This window comes from Platalea leucorodia (genome assembly GCF_965183815.1).
Source record: "Platalea leucorodia genome assembly, chromosome: 3".
Classification (NCBI taxonomy): Eukaryota; Metazoa; Chordata; class Aves; order Pelecaniformes; family Threskiornithidae; genus Platalea; species Platalea leucorodia.
The window spans coordinates 100644714-100669306 of NC_138825.1; the positions used below are offsets into that span (position 1 = coordinate 100644714).

Here is a 24593-nt window from a genome sequence, read left to right on the forward strand (position 1 = left end):
TCTGTTTTCAGCCTTATTTTTGCAATGTATTTTAAAAGTTTTTTTAGTTTAAATATTTGATGGTGGAAATTTGGCAGCAGTATAGAAGAATCTCAGAATCTTCTGTTACAATTTAAGATTTTAAACATTATAAATTAATGAAAATACTAGGTTACAGCAGTGTAAAATACTTTAAATGTTACTTTTTAACTTATCTGATATACTTCTTGCTACTTGTCAGGTCATTAATCTCTGAAATTTTTGTACATAACCAACAGACCTATATCTTTAAATCACCTTTTCCTATCAGAAGTATCTATGCTGATGTCTGTGTTAAATATCCCATTAACTGAAATGTTGCCAAGATTTCATGAAGTATGTTATAGTTAAGGCAAAAGTAAAATCCTGTTCAGGATTTTATGATTCATGGACACAATTAGGAAGCTTATGGGGATCCTTTGACACTCTCTCTTTGCCCACTTACTTACAGTTAATTATGCAATCAAATGTAAAACACATACAAACAGATTTGGAAACCATTCATGATACACAGCTGGAGCCAGATTTTCAAAAGCATTCAGCTCCCATCTCAAAATATAAGCAAGAGATTGTTTTATACATACAGTTTTCTTCAAAATGTCCTCCTTTGTTTGGTGTCTAAACCAAACTGAGCAAAGATAATTGACACCAGCATCTTACTATGTAAACCCATATTCTTCATGTTGTGATCTGTTTTAGTGCTAGGACCATTTTGCCAGTTTGACATTAGAACCTGTGAATCTTCAACATTCAGATATTTTATTTTTTGTCAGACTTGCACAGACCCCCAGCTAGTCTGTTTTTCTTCTGTTTATTTGGGGCTAGTGTGTCTCTTGCACGCAGCACCCTTACTAGGGATTTTTCAAAACTCACAACTTTCATTTAAGGAACAAGTAGGTGGCTGGATTATTAGCTGTTCCGAAATCTGACTGTGTGTGTCAAGAGCTAATTGGTTCAGGAACATTTTTGTGAAGTTAGCTTTAAATCCTGAAGCAAATTTAGTGTTTGGCTATTTAACTGCACCACATATCTTTTTGCTCTTTACCAAATAGAAGTAGGATATGAGAAATAAACAAATGAAAAAAATTTTTGCTTAAAGAAAGCAAACACTGAGAAGTCCATCATGTCTTGCGTTCTCTGTGATTTGGCAAGAAGTCCAAGCAAAAAGATTGCTTTTTGCCAGTTTAGTTTCATTTGCTGTTGTTGTTTGGACTTTACCCATGAAATTCTGGACTCCTTCAGAAAATAAAAATATTGGATGATCTCCAAGGAGAAATATGCGGTTTGTGGTTGTATTCTGTCAGAATGTGGTTGTGTCAGAGCTCCTGAACTAGGCAGGGGCTGTATGTACTAATTACAGCCTGAATTCGTCCCCTTTCCCAGAGATACCTAGCTGCATAGTAATTTTAAGCTCCCTCTGTGATCTGTGGAGAAAGATCACCTTCTCTAGACGTTGCCTAAGATGAAAATGAAATACAGAGGAAGCTGTCTCTCTCCGCAGACCGTGTATGAAGTCTGTGGTGACTGCGTGCATTAGAAAACTCCTGTGTATGGTGCAGCTAATGGTGGCTACTAAACCGTTATGACAGACAATTTCATGGTTGGTGTGCTGAAGTATTTGGGCATGGATTGTTCTGTGGTGTTGCAGACATTTGAAAACTCAATTCAATTGATAGCAGAGTCTAATGCTGTCACACAGGAAAGTGAGAAAAAGCCAGCCTTGCCTCTGTGCTGCTGTATGGTTTCCCAGATGCTGGATTCAGGCAGAGATCAGAGATTTTAGAAATATTTTGGTACATTCTCTGACATGAATGAGTAAGCAGAGGATTTTTTGATGAGAAGTTACTCCTGGCAAAAGGTTTGACCCAAATCTAAACATTTAGTGTGGAAATACTTACATGGTTCAGTATTGATTCTAGTTTTGTCATTGCCTTTTAAAAATTGCTACTGGTAGCTCCTGTTGAAACACCCTTAAATGAAATGAACTAAAAATTCATATGCATTGATAGCAGCTGCAGATAAGTCTGAAAAAGTCCAAAATTTTGAATTATAATTCTTTGACAGTTACAGCCCTAAATTTATGATTGGTTTTGGTACTGTTTACAAATGAATGGATTTTGCTTATTACAAATATTGCTGTACTCTTAAACTGTGTTTCTTCTTGTTTCAGAATGGAGAGGTAGGCTCAATCCTAAACTGCTCAAACTCAGTTTAAGGTAGTATTTGACTTTATATAAACTTATTATTCTAGGGAATATACACTTTGTTTTGAAAAGTGGACAGAGGTTTGCTAAGCTTAAAAGTGCTGGATTTCCATTAACTGAACTCTAGTCAATAGACAAATTAAAAATCAGTTTGCTGAAGAAACCCACGTTTATTAGAATAAATGACCTGATTTTTTTCCTCAGTTCAATTCAATGCCTCTTATTTGCAGGGCTGGATGCTTATGCACAGTCAGGTAGCAGTTACCTGCATCATGCTAATGGGAGCTCCCTGAAGGGCAGCTTGTTTGAAGGCTTAATACGATAGCTTCCCTAACCGTCCTCGTAACTCCAGTTCGTACCGTTGCACAGGAAACGTGGAATTGTGTTTTGATCAATCATTTGACCCTGAGAAAGAATTCCATTCAGAGAATATTGTAAAAAGTCTGCATTATTTTAGAAAATATGAGTAAAATGTTTTAGAAAGTGTTCTAGATATTAAATACAAAATCTGGTTTTTGTATCTTGGATTCTTAAATTTTTGCCTTTCCATATCTCTGAGAACTTGCTGGGTGAAAAAGAATTCACCGAATCTAACTTCAGCATATAGATTTAGTACAGATGCACCTAAATTTTGGGTGCCTGACCTTGGGCAAATGGATTTGATCTAATAGCTCTCCCCTTGCCTGCCTTGGTAAAACACTGAGGTTTCATGTGGTCTCAATGGTGAGAAGTAAATACCTCAGAAAAAAAATCTCTAGAGTGTGATGTGGTCCGCCAAGGTTTAGTGTTTACCGCTGTTTGTATAGGGAGCATAGTTTGGAGGAGGTCACCTAATGGCCTTTGGAGGATGGGCACCCTGGGGGCCAGGAATCGTGACTTGTAGGAGTTGGTGGTAGCAGCCATGCCCCACCTTTCCTGAAGTAGCTTAGTAGTTGGGACACATGCCCAGGAGGTAGGAGACTTGGGCTTCACGTTCTTTTCAGGCTTGCTACCCATGATAGCATGCCCATTGGTTGTGGTCATTATGCTATTCATATTTGTTAGATTATTTTTACAAACTTTAATTAAATAGTTGTATTTGATAATTGATCACACTTCAAATGATGAATATCAATTAGTTTAGGAGAAGAGTTTTGCATGTTGCCAGATTTAAAATTATCAAACTCTATGACAGAATATTTGTGGAAAAGCAAATAGAGTTTCATATATCAGCCCAGTGACAGTACTTAATCTTTTATTTATTTTTCTTCTGGGTAAAATGATGAATTCATGCATGCAAAGTAGTTGGAGGGCAATACTCAGGTAAGCAAAAGTTCCAGCTGAACAAAGGAGTGAAAGCCAGGACCTATGCAACCTAAGGAAAATCAGCTTCATACAATGTTATGATACATTTGTTGAATGCTTTTGGCATGTGTATTGATGGCCGATTTCACTCTTGGTAGTGCATGAATGGTCCTAGTGATGTAGGCTCAACACCTGCCCCCTGCATATGCCCGCCAGGAAAACAAGGACCTCCAGGCCCCAAAGTAAGTTTCCATTCTGTCTTATTGAGCATACATGACTTTTTTTCTTTTTTTTTTTCCAAATCTTATGTTGGCCAGTCATAGTCAGGCAGAGTAAAAAAGTTCTCCTAGTTCTGGTTTCCAGTGCATGAATGTAGTGATTAGGATCCTCAAGGCCAGGTTTTGGTGCCATAACTCCTAATAACACAAATATATCTTTTATTTTTTAAGGAAAATGCTCATGGATGTAAAATTGTGTTCCCTTGCTACTCTTCAGCAAATGATCTTGCACTGTTAATTGTTTGAGAATGAAATGGTTTACTAATAAAAGTCTTTTAATGGAGAGGGTTTTTTTCCTTCTTTGTTAAAGAATGGGCTAGATGCTTACTGTGAGAGTTCCGCTTTAGCTGTTCTGATGAACTCCCTTCAGTGTTGGTGAAGGATTAAAACAAGAACCAGACTTGAGTCTCAGATGTCTAACATGGCAAACTCACATCCCTAGTATTTTGCTGTAGTACCTTTCTCAATCAGTGTGCTAAGCAGTGCTTCCAGAGTTACTAGCTTGCCTTATAAGGGTAGACAAGAAAACCCCAGACTGCTTGTCTTTCATTAAGCAAATGATTAAAAAAAATCTACCATCATTATATAAGGGGTTAACAGTCTGCTGCAGCTACCTCAAGTCAAAGGGCTTTTTGCTACAAAGGTAAGGGATTCTAATCAGGGAATTGGAATCCACAGGATGGAGATCAATATTATTTCATGTAACAGAATTTTTGTGGTCTTTTGCCTTTTTTTTTCCTCTTTAGCATATTAGAGAAAAAAAGAGAGAGAGAAGAAAGTATTTATCATTTAAAAAAAATTGAAAGCAATATCCTGTAAAGTATGAAGGAGTGTGAAATGTCAGAATTAGGATGACCTATACAATTTTATGGAGATCTTTGCTTCATGTGCAGTCTTTCAGTGGCATTGCAGTATAATATTTGTTTGGGGATAACTGAATAATACAGGTGACAAGATGGTGCCTAACACAAAAGACTGCAGCAAGAGTGAAAGGGAAGCAATTTAAGATTGTATAAGTTATCTTAGTTACAGCATTTCTTAACTTTTGAATACTGGACTTTGGAACCGTATAAATTTAAACTTAATTTGTGTGTTTGTGATATTAATGGAGTACAATAAAATTAATTAAATCAAAACAATTTAAAAATACAAGTAACTGATATTTTAACCTTTTCAAGATAAAGGCATAACATTTCATAGTTTAGATAGTATATTTGAAAGCAAATTTATTTTTGCTCAACTCTCAAACCTGGACTTCTTAATTTGGACAATAATAATTCTGGATAACCTATTACTAATTTAACAAATCATAACTGTTACGCTTTTCTAAAGAGACATTATTCTATATGCTTTCCCATTTAGCTCAGTATTACATTTCTGTGGTTTATATATGAAAAGATGGTTTTTCACAGTCACATTGCAAGCTAGTTTCCTATTTCCCTCCTAATGTCCTCCCAGTTTATAGCAATTCTGCAGTTGTAACTGCTTTTGCTTTAAGAACTAGGCTCAGCCAAAGCAGGTGAGAGTTTTCTTCAGAGTAGAACTACTAGATTAACAAGGTTTTCATAAAGATTTTTCCATCTATTTGAGGAAAAGTGTTTTTATTTCTGTTGATTAAGATGTTAAAAAACTTGAAAGAATTTGAGATGATGGGCCAAACCTGTGCTGTAACTGAGCGTGGGCTCACTTCTCCTAGTCCTGCACAAGAAGTTAGGGAGAATTTTCCCAGGGAGGGGGTTACAAGATCAGTTCTTTTTTGCTGTAGGAATTACTCCTCAATAGCAGGTGTCTGGGCTTGTAGCCGCTGTTTTGTGGAATGTATTAAGGTTAAGGTTGCTCTGTTCTGATTTTAAAATCTTTCGTATCTTTTGTGTGTAACATATTGCTTCTCCATAGGGTGACCCTGGGCAGCCCGGGAATCATGGTTATCCTGGTCAGCCTGGTCCAGATGGTAAGCCTGTGAGTACTAAAAACTTAGTCATATATTGTAAATGCAAAACTAACAGGAGAAAAAACGTACCACTGATATCAGATTTTCAAATTTAGATGATTTTGTCTTCATACTTTGAAACTGTGAATGTCACTTAAGCGCTATCTGAATGTAACAATTCTATGAATATGTTAATCATAGTATTTTTGTTTCAAGCTAAAATACTGTAAATATGATAGCATGAGCTAGGCACTGTTGTAAAGCAGAGAATAGGCTATGAGTGCTCCTGTTGGTCTTTGCATCAGTTTGCAGCAGTTATCACCTTCTGACCTTCAGTCTTTACTGCTTAAGAATTTTTGCATTAGAAAGCACTTTAGGGCAGCTAAAATCCTGTCTATTTTGTCTTAGGGATTGCTTCTCATTTTTAAGCTTGGTTCATTTAATTTCATTTTAGTTTATTTCTTTTTAAGCTGCCTCAAGTAGTCCATCAAAATATGTAGATATGCATATACTCTGTTAAAAATATAGATATTTTGCAGTTCTAAACATTATGTATTAAAACATAGAGCATAAAAATACCTGTATTTTTCTCTTACCCTAAATTTTACTTTTTAAACTGACATTCCATTAGTATGGATGGTAAAGACTGGAAGAAAGCAGATGAATAACATATGTGCCTAAAATAAAAATGACAGATTTGGCAATGGCTCGTCCGGTTGTCATGGTTAACATTTTTTACTGTAATAAAAGCAAATAAATATATAAAGATAGCCTCAAGTTTCATTAAAAAATATATTAGATCTCTGAATCTAATTGGAAGCCTCTAAGATATTGACAGCCAAGCTTCTCTGTTGAGTAGGGTTTTGTTAACAGCCTGCAGTCTCTGTATCACCAAAGTGGTGGGGTGCATGTGCCTCTAGTGTGTTAAGAAAAGGCAGGCCAAAAGCTGGGAGACTTGACCACCCATGTTTCTTTTCTAAGAACGTGGCCTCTGTTGTTGCTTACTATTCATTAAAAGCTGTTTTATTTACATTAAAAAAAAAGAAAAAGGAAAAGGTAAAAGGTGGTTGGGAGCATTAAAAATAATTTGCTTCTGAAAAGAGGATAATTTCTCTGCTTGGATACCAAAAGCAGGAAAAGAAAAGTGCATGCACGTACTAGAAATTGTTAATTCATTGTAGCTTTTCATTCTTATTGTGAGGATTAAATTTTATGGTTGAGTCCTTAGGTTGTAGTGTTATTTTGACATCTCCATGGTGAAGTAGAAGAGAAGGTAAGCATCATGTCTTGAAGTCCACAGAAAATACAATTAGGGGGGGAGTCCCAAATACTACTGAGCATAAAAGTATAAGAAGATGTCCCAAAACATTAGAAAATATAAGTGGGTGAATGCAGAGAAGACAAAATCATTTATGAAAGAAACATTGGATTATGGACTGGGGAACTAAGAGTCTATGGGTTTGGTTGAGACTTAGAAGGGATATTAAGTTATTTTGGGCCATTTTGGTCCACGCGACAAACTAGAGAGACTTCAGAGAAGGGCAAAAAGGGCTGGATTGGACCTTTCAACTTCACTCTTTAATTTTTCTGTCCTGTGGGAAGATTCATGAGGATATTGTAAGTAATCACAAGTATTTCCCAAATCTGCCCTTGCTTATCAGTTTTAGTATCTCTAGTATGTTACTCCTACTAAAGAGGCACTATCCACCAACTTTGATGGCTTCATAAAAACACCTAATGTTCTATTTTTGTTAAAAATTTTTAATACTAGTAATACATTTCATTTCTATGTCAGCTAAAGATGGAAACAGTGAGATTGATACTTACTTGGAAGTGTGTATGTTGTAATGGTAATAAATATTACCAGTTACAAAGAGAAAGCTCCATGCTACACATTATAAAATGTTCACATTTCTCCTATTTTGTTGCTTAGTTACGTGTTGGCCTTTTCTGAGGGATAGCAGCTGCTTCATTTAACTGTGGTGATGCCTTTTGGAAGCAGAGTTAGTCTGACAGGAGAAAAATAGGCGCTGAAAACAAGAAATGCAATTGTTTCTAAAAAATGAAAATTCCTCTGTTTTAAAATATGGGACTTGGTATATTGAAACCTGGTCATGGTAGCCCTGATGGCCCAGGAGAGCAGGGAGTACATGAATTTTCCAGTAGTTCCACAAGCAAAGACCCTCGTTTTTCCTGTGATATAAAAACATTTTTATCCTTTTGTTTTTGTCTTAAACAGATTTTGATAGCTATTATCTTCAAAGATTTTTGGAACTAGAAATAGAGAAAAAAATCTGAATTGAAATTTTCAGTGCTATAAAATACTACATTTTGGTTCCAGAAGATCATGAACACACAAGTTTTAAAATAAGAATGGGTAGAATCTGAGCTGGGGAAGTGTAATCTAATCAGAATAACTTTTCAGTTGATTATTGATGGTGCTTAAGCTTCTGAAGAGCAGTCCTGTTCTCCTAGAGAGAATATGCACAGATGCACAAACTGTTTCATAGTTTTATTAACAAGTTTCCACTTCAATGCTGTATATATTCCCATAAGCACTGAAATTTGTAACTGTGAATCATGAAGGAGAAATAGATTGATACTGTAGTCTTTCTCTAACTTTGTAATCTGGCAGTTATGGTTTTTTTCCTGTGAGTGAGTCATAATGTGCATAGATGGGCATTCTCTGAACATAAAAAAGATTAACAAAACTATCTGAGACAATTAGAAGAGAATCAAAAAGCCCCGCTATAGGAGAAATTTTGCCATTTTGCTGAATTGAAGTTCACATGTTGTTTGAAGCGCTTACGGTTAAATCCTATAGCTTTATTAGCTGACTAAGATTTTTTTGAAAAATCAGCTGTAGCTTTTTGCACTTGTTCTTTCTAAGGACATAATTGCAAACCTGTTAGATCATCTGCAGCTCTGGCCAATACATTATTGTTCCTTACAGTAGATTCTTGAGTGCTTTCCAGGCTAGCTTTTAGCCATGAAAGATGGGAGACCCTTTAGATACACTGTGCAGGAAAACAGATTCCTCTCTGTCTGTTTTCTTTCTATTTTACTTATTTATTTGCTAATAGGACTTGCATGTTTTCTGTGCTGTCAGTGATTTTCCTTGTTTGAGATAACTTTGCTCATGTGAATCTTTTTAGCTGTATCCCCTGGGGAACTCTGAAAAGCAAGCTCTTAATTCAGACAGCACAGTAGGCTTACAGGTAGTTGTGTAGTCAGTGTTGTTTAATCAAATGGCTTTTGCATGAAAAGCTTTTCCTGGAAAGTCAGTCTTTTCTGTTCCCAAACACATTTTTATGTTCTTCTCTAAAGTTATTCCAGTTTGCCTATCTGGTATTAATTTTCTTGGAACAGTATAACTGGTCAACAAAATGTTTCTTCCTCTGTGAAAGGTTTTAGGCATGCATTTATATTACTATATGTAACTGATTTTTAAAGTAAAACGTCAAAGAAAATTTAGTTTATTGTTTGTGGGCTGGCTAGATTGTTGTAATACTTAAAGTTAGTTTTAGTCCAGAAAAATTCAATACAATTCCCATGAATATCTTCAATATTACCAGAAAATAATTGTTCACCTGGTGTTACCCAGTAAAATTGTTTGCTGTAACATTTGGGGAAGTGAACATAAACATGACTTATTTTCAGTCATTCTTTAATTCTTTTTTTAAATAGTTTTATTTATAGGTTCTTTGTTTTTTCCCTTTAATTGCCACCTCTGTTTATTTTCCATACTCCAGTATATACAGAAAAGATCAGTTGAAATAACTGGAAAAAAGTACAAGAGTGAGAAGCATGATAAGTAATGAAAATAGATTTTTTTCAATCAAAAATATCATTCAGGACCTGAAATGATTAAATTGTCTTGTCAGGAGAAATAGCACTGGTAAATATGCACAAGGGTAAAAATAGTATTTGAATCTCAACTGGAACTCATTTTAATGGGCATTATTCATCAGAAAGAAGCAGCTGGAGTGCTTGCTGGCCCTGAGAATGCTCAGCAGCCTGACTGTGTAGTCACAAAGCCATTTTTTTTATTCCAAAGGATAGTTTATACATACTGGGGAAAAACTCAGGTTAAGGGGAAAAATAAATGAACAGAACCTATGCAGTGATCACTTGTGGTTAATAGAGGTGACAGGTTATCGGTCTGCTGAAAGAAATGAAAAAGTACTTATTTGTCAATTTTGAACTTTGAACCACACGACTGGCAAATCTGGACAATTTTCCAGTATTCCTTCTAGTTTCATTCATGAAAGTTTGGAACTGTTTGCCTTGTCTTTACAATAAGCAGTTTAAAAATAATCTGGTGAGAGTGATTTTACTGACATACCCAGATACAGAGTTCATAAGGTATCAAAAGCCTCACATAAAAAGTAATTTCTGATTATTCTAGTATTTCTTTTTAAAAAACTATAGAACATTGTTACAGCTGTATTACCTAGAGTTTAATAATATTTGGTGACCAACTGAAAGCTGATTCTTTTATGATGAACCTAGTATAATGGCAATGACCAGCTATTTCAACAGTACTTTTGGAATAAAAACGGGTAGTAGTTTCATGTATACGTAGGATACCTGTGCTATTGGATGGTATACCTGGTGATTTAAGTTGATATAAACTCTGCAGTTGCTTTTCTCAGGAAACTTTCACAGATATAGTTGATAATTCAGCTGTAAAATGCTGCTTTGAATTCCAGAAAAATACATATTCCTCAGTAACACTGTGACCTTGTTATTCTTAGAGGAAATATGTTTGCTCCGTTCTGACTAAGACAGTCATGTAAAGGCTTCAATGAGATGTGCTACTTTGAAATCAGGGCGATGCCTGATGCTGACTTTTGTTGCATACAGCTATACATTTCAGACAAAAGACCATATGAGTATCTTCAGCAGTGGCCAAGGGCAGATGATAAGGATGCACATGTAAGCAGCGAGCAGGAACTTATGCTCCCTTGGTACATCATCCCATCTCCCAGAAGTCTGAAGGTCGAGAACTTTTTAAGCTGGATTTATGACCTTTTATTTAATAATCTTGATGGATTTTTTTTTTCCTCTGTGGTATTTGAGCCCAGAACATCATGCTCAGGTAAAATATACTGCTAGCAGCTCTGAGCTATGAAAGCCTTGGCAGATGATGGAGTAGCCAATGGAAGGAAGTGTAATCAAACAGAGAAAGAATTAAACAAGCCAAAACAAAACAAAGCAACGAAAACTCATTTCTGTACTTCTCCCATAATAATGTTCACATGATTACAAATCTTTGATCAGGAGTCACCCCCAAATATATGTTGGAGGGTAAAAGCTGCATTTAGTTACCTTTGTGATATAATTCTGGATCTGCCCTTCATTTTCATGTTTTGGTATGTGTAGACAGAGGGGCTTCACTGCAGAGACAATTCTGGTAGCCTGCAGAAGCAGATGTCACGAGAAGTCCTTCTACAGGGCCGTGCTATTTAACAGAGGGAGGAGAGCGAGGAGATGACACTTGTTCTGAGCTGCTGAGTTACCACTGCTTAAGAAAGTCCCAGAGAAAGGAGTAAGGCACAGGCTCCAAACAGACTTGCTGGAGAGGACCACCTGACTGATCCACATGTCCAAAGGGGCAGGAGAAAGAGAAGCAGTAGGCAGATGAGTGCAGGCATAGTGAAGTGTTAGAGAAGGTGGTTTGGCAGCGAGATGGGAAAAAAAGCTCCTTGAGAAAAGGAGGAGGAAGTACCTGAGGCAAAAACGTTAGATGGTAAACAACTTCTCAGAGAAAGGCTAAAACACTTAGTTCAAATACATCACGTACTTTCCAACATTTCTGTTGCCTCACAGGATTTTAGATACTGATATTGCCAGTGAGGGAGAAGGTCATCGCATGACTGCAAATATGAGCGTAGGTGTGGATACGTGTCTGAATAGCTATAAGAATTTCTGTCCTTTAAGGTGTAATGTATTTTATAAAAAGGGTGTGAAAACTTCTCTTCTAATGCTTTAGTGTACTAAAGATTTTCCACGAGAGACTTCCACAAGAGGTCCACAGACCTCTCTGTCAGGATGTTTTCCTAACACCGAGTTAAATTTTTCTTTTGCAGTTGAATTCCATTATGCTTAGTTACATCACCCTAAATAGTTCTGTTTACTTAGTGTTTACAGTCCTTAGATATCTTTAGACCATTACTGTTGATCCTTGGTTATTTCTTAGCTAAACTGAGCTTGTTTACTTCTCCCTTGTCTTTCCCAAGTAGTCCTGTTGTCATGCCTTTGTCATTTACGTTGTTCAGTGACTCCAAAAGCTTTTCAGTAAGGAAGTGTGCAGTGCAGTTGTCATTGCCTTATCAGTATGTCCTCTATTTATATTTTTATTTTATATTTGTATGATGTGATACACCTATGAATGCTGTCTGAACTTTTGCCCTTTAGGCATGCAAGTGCATTGAAGATATACTTCTGAGGTTTACTCTGCTATTGCACCTAAAAGTTCTTTGGAATTAATACTTGTCATATGTCCTTCTTGCTCAATTTTTTCCCTACAGGTAAACTAACTTTCATTTTCCAGCAAGGCTCTTAATTCACTGACGATGACAGTATTGCTAATTTGTCTGTGTCCTTTATGTAAGTTCTTTATGTAAGAAGTCTGTCCAACGTTTTTAAGACACCTGCATTTAGTGTTTACATGTGTACAGAGACACTGGGTGTCTAAATTCCCCCAAGAGTTTTGGGATTCTTATGCTGTAAGGTATTTTGTTGTGCCCACACTGCTGCTTCAAAAGGATGAATGCCTCCCAAATATTTTGTGCCACTATCTTCTAACACTGGATGGGTGTCTAGGGAATCTCAAAAAGCAGGAGCTGCCTATGTTTAGGCAACTGGATTTAAAACTGAGTATGAAATTCAGGGTTATAGCTATAGCTATAATACTTTTCACACCATTTGTGTATCTTCTGAAAAGTTCATGACAGAAGGCCAAGTCCAAATAAAAAGAATTATTTTTGGTGGTGAATTTAGTGCTTTCACCTTATTTGAAAGTGAACCTTCAGTCCTGAACTCGTGTCAATCGAAAAGGGAATTTTCATTTCTGTCCCGTTTACATAAAACGTCAGCTATGGCACAGCTGTTCTGGGAACATATGTATGTATGTCACATACTTACTTCTATTGAGGGCTTTGAGGTTAGGGAAAGAGGACTTGAGCTGACTTTAGTGCAAAAAAATAGTAGGCGTTAACATATAGATTGATGATCTGTACTGCAAAAGGAGTAGTGATACAAAGACATGCTCAGTTTTTATGAAAGCTGGTTATCATAATTTATAGAAAGTGTTTTTAACTTGTCCAAACAATTGCTACATTATTTGTACCAGACAGCGATTCTCATTTTTGTGACTTTCTGTGAATTTCCTTTTGAATCTTCTCTGTTCCGGCTTTCCATTAAACAAACACACTGACAATGTGTTTGATTTGCTCTGCAATCACATTACAAGATCTAGCTCTGAGCTAAATATACAGTTTTGTAAGCTGAAAACTCTTCTGCCGTCCTCCATTCATCTCGCGAATTTTGAAATTCAGTTCAGCCAGGAAATTGTCCTCCTCTACTTCTTCCCCTACTCAGTTAGAAGGAGAAGGAAGGGAAATTGCATTTCAGAGATCTAAAATGTGAAATAAAGTTTTACTTATATAGAATTATATCCTACAGGAAATCATACACACTTTTTGCCGTTTTTGGAGAAGAAATAAAAGGATAAACTTTTAAAAGCATTTTTTGGCTTGGTGAATTGTTTCAGCTACCCAGGAGTCTTAGAAGCAATTTGGGAATGCTACACCATTTACAGTTAAAGCTGATTTTACTAGAACTGCCTTGAGCGCTAAAAGTGAAATTCCTGATAAAGGATTTATGTATGACAGAGACCTAGAATTCTGTTTACTTCTATACTAAACATTACCAGCTGGCTCATCGGGCGTCTGCTCAAATGTCTTTTGGGAAGAGGGCACAGCAAGTACTCTCTTGTATCTAACCCAGCAAATAATTTTAGCTCTGTTTATTATTCCCAGGAAGCTCTGACTGATTTAAAGAAGAAATCAGACATACACGTTGCCTTCCTTGTATTGGAAAGGTTCTATTAGCTCCTTTTACCAGTGTGGAAATCCCCCCATTAAATTTTGTGCTAAGTTTTTCAGACTGAAACTCATTTAGGAATAGGATTATTAGTTCTTTCAATTCAAATCAAGATCAAATTCTGGGTATTTGAAATTGGATAGTCCATTTTATGGGTTTTATCAAATTTAATTTGGGCTGCCTGTTGAAAAGTCTGAGCCAAATAGCCTCAGAGTTTTATAGGACAATTTATCTTCTTATTTTGTATGTTTTCTCAAAAAACCCCTCTTTGTAGCTCATTTTGTCCATTGGAATGACATGTTTTTAATGGAACTAGGTAAAATTCCTGTTCTTCAGTTACTTGCCTGTTAAAGGATTCTTCTAAAGCACTTGCTAATTTTGCATAAAAACTGGCTATCTATCTTTGCTGTACTCATTGAATCCAATCTACCAAAACACCTCAGGCACATATTTCGGATTCTGTAAAGGTTCTCTTGTTCTGCCAATGTTGATTTCTAGTAAAGCATTCCTGAAATTCTCTTTTCAACTCATGAATTATTTAGTATTTCTTTTTGTAGTCCCAGTCATTCAAATTATTTTTTTACTTGCATAGCCTGTTATATACCTTCAAGTTCATAGCTAAATGCTTAGTGTTGAGAATGGAATTTTTATTATTTAGAGATATTATAAAACTAGCTACATAATGTATTAGAACATGACTTGTTTGTTAAAGCTTATTCCCATAACTAGAAATAAGCCTTTAAAAGTTCTGGCAGTTTTCAGCTATTTTTCTTGAGAAAGAGAGAAAAGAAAAGTGTCTACGTATGTGAGTTCATTTGTTCTTTTTTTTTTTTTCCCAATGGGGAATAAAACAATATGTTTGTTACATTCTCCTGGAACAATTCTAAAATAATGGATTTTAGCATGAAGTCTGGAGGCCGCAAATTTCAGATGCAGAGGTGAAAGCTTCTGAAAGCTGAAATCTAAATCTCAAATGTATGATTGTGATAGCAGTTACTGAAATTTGTGACCTGAAACGACAGGGTTGTGACAACAGTTCTCTAGTAACCAGGAGGATTGTTTTTTCCTTAAATAGGTGTTTGGAAATTTGTAAATATAACTTACAAAAAGTCACAAGTCTTGGTTTCTTTTCCTTAGGGATATCAGGGATCAGCAGGAAATCCAGGTATCCCAGGAACTCCAGGGGTTCAAGTAAGTTTCTGTTTCATTCCTAGAATTTGAGAATCTGAGACAAATCGCGCCAACTCTCTCCCAGTATCCATTGTTTGTCACTGAGAGTTGAGGTGGGGGGGATGAAAAGGGCTGAAGGGATGGCATGAAGTCAGGGGCCATCCTTGGGTGAATTGCTTTGGAACTCACATGGCTTTGGGGTTTGTAGGTAGCCTGACAATTAGACTGCAGTTCTAATCATTGCTAGGTAAGGCCTGTAGGAGCAGGACTCAGCTGCGGCTTAGACATTTTCTTCCTGATCCAGAAGCCAAACAGTAGTTCCTTCCATTTTTCTATGAATCAGTAACAGTGATCTGAAACCTTGTCATGGTGATTGATTACCCACAATTCACATGTCCAAAAGAAGGTTTCGGATAAAGCCCAGACTGATGGAGGAGAATTCTTTTTCTTTCTTCATTGTATTAATTTAGTAGCCCTTATTAAGGACAGTTATTGGAAACCGGTCCTGTGTTTTACTTGTGGCATGATCCAGTCTGGCTGCATAGTCAAGGACTTATTAATCTGTTGAATTAAATATCTGAGAGCATGCTGGAGCCAAGAGCAAGCCTGCAACATGGCATGTGTGAAGGCTGTCTGATGGACATTTGAAAGGAAGGGGACATCTCTGGACTAGTACAGGCTGTGTGATGTCCTTTTTTGCTGAGGTGGTCCTTGGTTGAAGCAAAGAATTGTTTTGGTGTTCCCCAGTCATGGCTTATGATAATGTGCCATATTCATACATGCGGGATGCATTTCATGCTTAGTTCTGCTTTTCTATCCAGTAACCAAAATGTGATCAGCCAGCTGACACATCAGTCCCCAGGCCATGTTGTATGACATTTCTGTGTCTCATTCTCTATCAGACTGTATTAGTATTTGAACTGGTTTTCATTTTTTTCTCTCTTAGGGACCACGTGGCTTACCAGGTATCAAGGGAGAGCCAGGGAAAGATGGGGCTAAGGTAAAAAAAAAAAATAGTAATAGGTAAAAAGATTTTACTCTTACCATTTATCATTTTTATTGTACAGTTAATAGTATCAATATTTTCACATGAGGCTTCTGTGAGAATTGTTTCCTAAAAAGGTAATAAAGAAGGAATAAGAATCCTACATTTGGAATATTACTTCAATTCTGAACCTGGTCTGCTTTATTTAATAAAGTTCATATAGGCTTTAGTACTGCCAGTAACACCTTTATTGCACTGAATAATTTATATTTAGAAAGCATACCTAAATATGGGTACCTGGAAGCATGATACATACATCTGTCAGAATGGTTTCTTTCTATCTCTTTTCACCCTTTTTAAGTGAGCATCCAGATGAGCTAGGTAGGAATTTTTGGATGGCACTTTTTATCAGAAAACACTGACTAATTGAAACCAAAGCTTTTTGTGGAAAAATTCTAGCTGAGGTGTAGCCAGCAACTTAGAGGTGCCGACAGATGTGGAAGCTTATATATAACTCCCTTCTGGTAATCAGGATAAACTTGAATCTGGATCTCCTGTATACACAGTGAATAAACTAACCATTGGCTATTGGCAAGTCTCATTGATTTGTAAATATCTGTGCCCACCCTTCTCTCACCTTTTTGCCCCATATTTAGAAAAGTTCTAAGATCATTGTGATAAAAATTTATTTTGTTTTGCGTTTATTAAAACTTCAAAGCCTTTTTTGTAAACCAGACACTTGTTTTCCAAACATTTTGCTGTAGAAGTTCCTTCTTCTAAAGTTCCCAATATTAAAAGCAGGTCCTTAAATTCATCACTGTTCAGCAGAATTCTCAAATGCATGATTAGAGCTGAAAAATATGCTTATGTGTTCTATGCTTTAGGCATCTTAATCTAATTGATCAATCAGTATTGGGCCATGTGCAGAAAGTAAGATACAGATGATGAAAAACTCTATTCTCCTGGCAGTGCAGGGTTGTCACAGATAGAATATTTCCTAATGCTCAGTCCAGACTTGTTTAATATGTGCCAAGAAATAGGGCTTCCACCACTGTCTTAGAAAACTTCTTCCATTGTAAAAGAGGTGTTGCCATTAGAATTTTTTTCCTGATGATTCAGCCCAAATTTTCATCTATTAATTTCATCCCATTACTTGTAAAGTTTCTATAGCAACTAATTTAAAACTGTTTTCATTGCCAAGTGTTTTAGTTTATCCAATAATTGAATCACCACTTCTGAGCAGAAATCAAGGTTCCGTTCTTTTTCATTAAGAAGCAATGGATGCATGAAGTGTTTATTTTATAAGCTTTGCTGATTTTTTGAACTCCATTCCATTGCCTGTTTTCAATACTTATTTGCTGAGAGATATTTTGATAGCATTAACCCACAATCTATCATTCCTGTGGTCATGTTTCTGTCTTCTGTGAATGTGTGACAGACCTCTCCAAATCTGCTTAGACCTGAATGGTTTTAATAAATACCACTGAGACATGTTTTCTTTTACCCTTTGTCTTCGAACTTGAAAAAAATATGTAAAATAACTTCCTGAGTATAATTTGCTATTCCTCCTTTATGATTGAAATCTATTAAACAAATTGAAGTATATTGCTCAATATAAAGTTAGATATTAACAGAGAAAAGACGTGATTGTCCAAAAATGATCTGGTGATTGGCTCTTTGTCCTGAGTGAAGTAGATCCAGTCTACTGAAACAAGCAATTAAGCTTAGAATCATAGAATCGTTAAGGTTAGAAAAGACCGTTAAGATCATTGAGTCCAACCATTAACCTAGCACTGCCAAGTCCACCACTAAACCATGTCCTCCAGCACCACGTCTACCCGTCTTTTAAATACCTCCAGGGATGGGGACTCAACCACTTCCCTGGGCAGCCTGGTCCAATGCCTGACTACCCTTTCGGTGAAGAAGTTTTTCCTAATATCCAAACTAAACTTCCCCTGGCGCAGCTTGAGGCCATTTCCTCTTGTCCTATCCCTTGTTACTTGGGAGAAGAGACCAACCCCCACCTCGTTACAACCTCCTTCCAAGTAGTTGTAGAGAGCAATAAGGTCTCCCCTCAGCCTCCTCTTCTCCAGACTAAACAACCCCAGCTCCCTCAGCCGCTCCTCATAAGACTTGTTCTCTAGACCCTTCACCAGCTTCATTGCCCTTCTTTGGACACGCTCCAGCACCTCAATGTCCTTCTTGTAGTGAGGGGCCCAAAACTGAACACAGTACTCGAGGTGCAGCCTCACCAGTGCCGAGTACAGGGGCACTATCACCTCCCTGGTCCTGCTGGCCACACTGTTTCTGATACAAGCCAGGATGCCTTTGGCCCTCTTGGCCACCTGAGCACACTGCTGGCTCATGTTCAGCTGGCTGTCAACCACCACCCCCACGTCCTTTTCTGCCAGGCAGCTCTCCAGCCACTCCTCCCCAAGCCTGTAGCCTTGCATGGGGTTGTTGTGACCCAAGTGCAGGACCCAGCACTGAGCCTTGTTGAACCTCATACAGTTGGCCCCAGTCCAATGATCCAGCCTGTCCAGGTCCCTCTGTAGGGCCTTCCTACCCTCCAGCAGTTCAACATTTCCACCCAACTTGGTGTCATCTTCAAACTTACTGAGGGTGCACTCAATCCCCTCCTCCAGATCATCAATGAAGATATTGAACAGGACCGGCCCAAACACTGAGCCCTGGGGAACACCACTTGTGACCGGCCGCCAACACGATTTGACTCCATTCACCACCACTCTCTGGGCTTGGCCATTCAGCCAGCTTGTTTTTATTGTTTCAAGTAGGGTAGTGCCAAGTTATTATTCAGCCTTTTGTTGTAATCACTCAAGGGAGCTTGCAGACAAATTGTCAGATAAATATCTTCAGTACCAATTGCAAAAGTTTTGGAATTACTGATACCTGACACCTGTGAGGACAATAAAAAGAACTGATGTTTTGGCTTGTGCTTTCAATTGCCAACTGCTTTCACCAAAGTGGATTCTCTCTTCCACTGAAATGAGAACTCATTTGTCAAAGTGCCAAAGTTGTTTTATCAGTGTATTTTGCTTTGATTTTGTTTATTTTTTATAGAAAGTACTTAATACCTTATTTTTTAATACTTAACTCATCCAGAGTAAGCAGGTAAGAAATTTGATAAGGTCAGTAGGTCTTTGATATTTTCAGTAAGAGGTAGGAGCAAAGCCATCCCAGATTTAGGGAATTTCCTTATTGTTTGGGAATTAGGAATGGATGGTAGAATTATCACAGGTTCTACAGAGATTTTCAAAGCTCTTTTCAAAGCTTTTTTCCCTCTTGTCAAAGCTAAATTGCTACTTTTGAACCTCCATAAGCCTTATTGAGAGATTACAGTAAAAATTATTCTAAAATATTTAGTGATTATTTAATTTTTTTCTTTTATATATTGAATCTTGTTTAAGGATCAACAAACTCTCATGAGTCAGTGTACCAATGTTATGTAGTTGATATGGTGATATGTAACGTCTTTCCACTATTTGTTGATTATTTAGAATGTGAACGTTATTACAGTATATTAGTACTATTTTAGATATAAGGATTTAAAATATGCTTGCTCTTTTAGGGTGACCGTGGACTACCTGGTTTTCCTGGATTACATGGGATGCCAGCACCAAAGGTTGAAATTAAATATTTCTTGTTACAATATTCATGTGTTTCAGCTTGCTCTATAGTTTAATTTAAAGGAAAAATAAGTTTATATACAATATTATGTCAGTGCATTTGATGAACTACATAAAATGAATAGATATGATGCTGAACTTGAAGGAAGATACATGCCATGGGGCTTCATTGCATACCTATCAAGCAATGGAAACCTCCTGGTTTTTTTCATTTTCATTTCTGTTCTATGGGATTCTATATTAATTACTTTGAACTTTGGTTGTACTACTACTTGGAACCTTCTTCGTCACAAATATTGTGTCAAAAAAAAAAAAAATTTATAATTTTCTTGAAGTCATTCAATTTGAGTGACAGCATTTTGAAGGATAGTTCTGGTCTAAGCCAATGAATTTATTTCACATGTATGTTCCCCAAAACATCATCAACCGTATCTTTTGCTCTTCTGTGTTAGTACACAACTGGATTTACTTCTTAGTTTTTCCAAATTTGTGTTTTAAACTTTCAAATAAGGTCTTCAGAAGAGTGCAGCACTTTTCATTTAGGTACCTACCTATATTGAAGCAACCAGAAACTCAAAGTGCCTTCCGTTGAAAACAGAAGCATTAAGCCTGCGAGTTGTGGATTGTCTCACCAGCAGTGTTGGACATTCTGGGCTTCTCCTCTACGAGAGCTTGGAAAATTTGAGATTTGCATTTACTGTCTTGAGCATATTCTTTTATATCAGATGGAGCTCTTTGCCTGCTTCATTTTATGTCTGCTATACATGTATACTATATATATATATATATCTGTATATAACTACTTGTATTTAAAAAATTAACTTATTCACACATATTTTTTCTAGGGAGAAAGGGGTCCTAAAGGAGATCAAGGAGTGCCAGGAATATATGGAAAAAAGGCAAGTAAATTTATAATCATAAAATAAAGCAAAATGTTACTGGTGTCTGTGGTGAGGTGACCTTGGCTGGCTGCCTGATGCCCCACCAGCCACTCTCTCATTCCCCCTCCTCAACAGTACAGGGGGAGAAAATAAGATGAACAAGTGTCCCTGTGGGACAGGGAGATCACCTACCAATTACCGTCATGGGCAAAACAGACTCACCTTGGAGAAAATTAATTTAATTTATTGCCAGCTAAAATAGGTTTGGATAGTGAGAAACAAAGACAAAAACTAAAACACCTTCCTCTGCCCTGTTTTTTCCCAGGCTCAGGTTCACTCTGTCAGGGGATGGGGAATGGGGAGGGGTGGTCAGTTGATAACAGCTCCTCTCTGCTCTCCTTCCTCCTCACACTTCTCCCCTGCTCCAGCGTGGGTCCTTCCCACAGGCTGCAGTCCTTCAGGATAAACCTGCTCCTGCATGAGGTCTCCATGAGCTGCAGCTTGGCTATGACAGCTCCACCATGGTCCTCTCCACGGGCTGCAGGAGAATCTTTGCTCTGGTGCCTGGAACACCTCCTCTCCTCCTTCTTCACTGACCTTGGTGTCTGCAGAGTTGTTTTGCTCAGTTTTTCCCTCACTCCTTACTTTGCCTGTGTCATGTTTTTGCTCTTTCTTAAAAACACTTCCCCAGAGGTGGCACCACCGTGGCTGTGGGGCTCAGCCGTGCCCTGCGGCGGGTTGGTTGGAGCCGGCTGGAACCGGCTGTGTCCGGCATGGGGCAGCCCCGGCCTCTCCTCACAGAGGCCGCCCTGCAGCCCCTGCTGCCAGGGCCTGGGCACCTGCACCAGTACAATATAATTTATATTTTTGGAATAGGTGTATTCACAGAGAATTTAATTCTGCACTCCTAACTTAGAAAAATTTCCACTGAAGTTACTGGAAATACTTATGTCTAGTAATATTTAAACTCATGCTCTGCTTATTTGGATATTTTGAGAACTCTCTTCATCCTTCTGTTAATGGATCAAGTAATTAATTTTAACATAACACAAAATGTTTATAAGTATATTTTTTGCAAATATGTCTATGCCTTTAATATGAGATATATGTAATAATTATATTGCAAAGAAGTCTGTGCTTTTTAATACATAGAAATGTACATGAACTATGTAACCAAACAGGAGAAAGGGAGAGGAGTGAGGGGAGTGAGGAGAGGAGCACAGGAATGGAGTGAGACTGACAGCGGCCTGGAATAGAGATGTTGTTTTGGTCTGTAATTTATAAGAAGCAGGGCATGCTTGTATGTAAATATTTATATTTCAGAGAGCATATTTTGGTCATCCAATGTTAACAGTTACTTTTTCACCTGTCCTTATATTTCTGTCATGTATTTATTGGTCTAGAGTATTAAGCAATTTGAAAGAGGGTCTGTGTTCACATTTCTGTCTTTTAGAGCATATTTGTTTCTGTAAGAGGGAGTTGTTATTAATTTACCACTGGCTGTGTTAAGAAAGAAACAGATCTTCCATACATTTTCAAAATAAGAAATAACACATGAATTACAGGTCAAATATACTGAATTTGCAGCATAAAAGTTGAGCACTACTTACTTTTCATTTGCTTTATTTCTCAGGGTTCAAAAGGAGAGAAAGGTGATACGGGGTTTCCAGGAATGCCTGGGCGAGCTGTAAGTTTTGTAAAGACAATTTGCCTTTAACTTTTGCTTGTTAATTCACCTACTGATGACTGTTAACCGTTGCCACAGGGAGACCCTGGCAGAAGTGGGAAAGATGGATTACCGGGAAGTCCTGGTTTCAAGGTATGTACAAATGTATATTCATATCTTGCCAAAGTCTTCAATAGGATTGCTGTTGGTCTAAATATACTCTGTTTATTCTGTGGAGAATTTCTGGAAATTGAAATAATATGTGTAACTGGGAAATGCCAAAGTCTACTGCAGTTAATGGGCAGACTTCATTGGTTTCAATTGATTTATGAGCAGGGGCAAAGCTTTTGTTAAGAGTGTATTAGTGATCATCAGAGATTGTTTATACTTTGTCTCCCTTATCCTCTTTCTGTTTTCTAACTCTGTGAATCTGTTAATGAAATTTATATACGAGCATACACTGCAGAACATACCTGTTGTGTACAGTTAAGAAGGAAGTAATCTAATTATTATTATTATTTCTTTTGAAGGGACCTGAATGAAAGTTAGAGGAAAACACCTTCAGTATTGGATTAATATTTATGTTCGTATTCTCTTCACTGTGCAGTGCCCTGTATATTTAATTTAGAACAGTTTTTCAAGTGGACTAAGTATGTATCTACTGTAAAAAAGACTACAGGATCTGATATTTCTATAATGTATTGCAGTCTGTGAGCTCACTGGATGTTTTGTTTACCCAGTTGTTGTTTGTACTGTTCTAATTTGTGAAAAGATGGACTTTAGTAGTATCAGTTTTAAGTTCACAGAAAAAAAAATATTACTATGTGGTGTAAATGTTCAGTTGAATTGATCTAAAGAAGCTTTTTAACAGCAGCTTTGTTCCTGTAATATTTTTCTTAATGGTAATAATGAAGTGATCTAGGGCTACTCAAGGTTAATGTTCCTTCAGTGTCCAAAATGCAAGTGTACTTTTAAGAGCATTTGTCTAAATTCCTATTACTGTAGTTGAAGACCTGGGTCTTTCTTCTGTTTTGTGACCATGCTTGTCTAGAGCAGTTGGGGATACCATGGCATATCTGTGACATCTGCTGCAGTATATTGATATAAAGAGAGAGATATGACACAAGACCTATGAGAGACCTAAACCCTTCCAGGCATCAGCTGCCAACAAGGTGGATCCAGCAGGATCCCAGGCTCACTCAGGCTGGAGGGGACTTTGGAGCATCTCCTGGACCAGCCTCCTGCTCACAAATGGGACAGCACTGGATCCATATGAGGTTGCTCAGCTGGGTCTTGATAACCTCCAAGTATGGAGACTGCACATCTGGGCAGCTTGTTCCATCCTTGACTGTCTTCATGGTGAAAATTTTTTTACCGTTATTTGCAGCAGGAGATGGCCTACATGTCTATGTGTTGACAACTGAATCAAGTTCTTAGTAAATATAATAAATGCAGCTTCTGAAGTCATTCAGCTGCTGACTGTTAACTGCTATAACTTCTGTGAGGTCAGTCATAAGTTTGCAGTCCTATTTGCTGTTTTTGGGTACCCCAGGTGACCTGTAAGTGTCATTTCGAAAGGACATAGGTCTCCTGTAGGTGGTACCTGCCAGCCCGATGGGGAAGCCTTGGCTGCCCTAGAGCACCTCAAATAGCACCAGGGATTTGTGATTAGGTAACTGAATCAAGCCCCTGTTCACTGTAATGGGATCTTAGATCCCTAATGTATCTCTAGACAACTTTAGGTAGAAAACCACATGTAGGCATCTTAATTTGAAGTTAAAGTGGGGAGTTATCACTTACTTACATACAACACTACAGCACTGTTATTCTAAAAATTGCCTGACTTCAATGTATAACTAAGCATCCTTCAATTAAAAAATTTATTAGGTGAACACATTTAAAATAACAGCCTTTATAAAGTATGTATAAAATTTAACTTCATGGTAGGTAAACTCAATATTTCCTATTTTATTTGTTCTCTTTGGAAGGCCTAATGCGACTGTGCTAAAAGGTAATGGAATAACTTTATTTTGTGTCAAATTTATGTACTGCTTTTTTTTAACTGCCCTTAAGTTTACACCCCTAAAATACATTAGTAAAAGAAGCTGCAAATCTTAATTATGGAGAAAAATATTTTCTTATTGCTCATTTTTCTGAAGTTAACTTCAGCAACCAACAGCAGGTTATTTCTATGATACTGGAGGAGTTTTTCTTTATTTGTTACTTGGTTTAGTTTTAAATACTCCTACATTCATTTCATTTTGATCTTCCAATCCCATTGATACCTGCCTACAAATTGTCATTATTAATATATATCTACAAGAGCATGTATCTCTGACACTTGCAAATATGTCAGGCAAAGACAATTTAGCAGACATTCTTAAAATATTCAGCTAAGTTTGTACCTATGGACGTAGCAGC

At 37.2% G+C, this 24593-nt stretch overlaps 1 protein-coding gene across 1 annotated transcript in view; it reads left to right on the forward strand.

The window, feature by feature from the left end:
- The window catches only part of COL21A1 (collagen type XXI alpha 1 chain), a gene marked incomplete at its 3' end in the record, with an annotated part of 118431 nt that overhangs the window by 43736 nt on the left and 50102 nt on the right, over window positions 1–24593 (forward strand). Inside the window, exons 8-16 of the mRNA XM_082306935.1 lie at window positions 2189–2197; window positions 3665–3748; window positions 5681–5743; window positions 14961–15014; window positions 15940–15993; window positions 19568–19621; window positions 20471–20524; window positions 22140–22193; window positions 22272–22325. Of these exons, the coding sequence (XP_082163061.1) occupies window positions 2189–2197; window positions 3665–3748; window positions 5681–5743; window positions 14961–15014; window positions 15940–15993; window positions 19568–19621; window positions 20471–20524; window positions 22140–22193; window positions 22272–22325 (480 nt within the window). The remainder of the gene's footprint in view (window positions 1–2188; window positions 2198–3664; window positions 3749–5680; window positions 5744–14960; window positions 15015–15939; window positions 15994–19567; window positions 19622–20470; window positions 20525–22139; window positions 22194–22271; window positions 22326–24593) is intronic.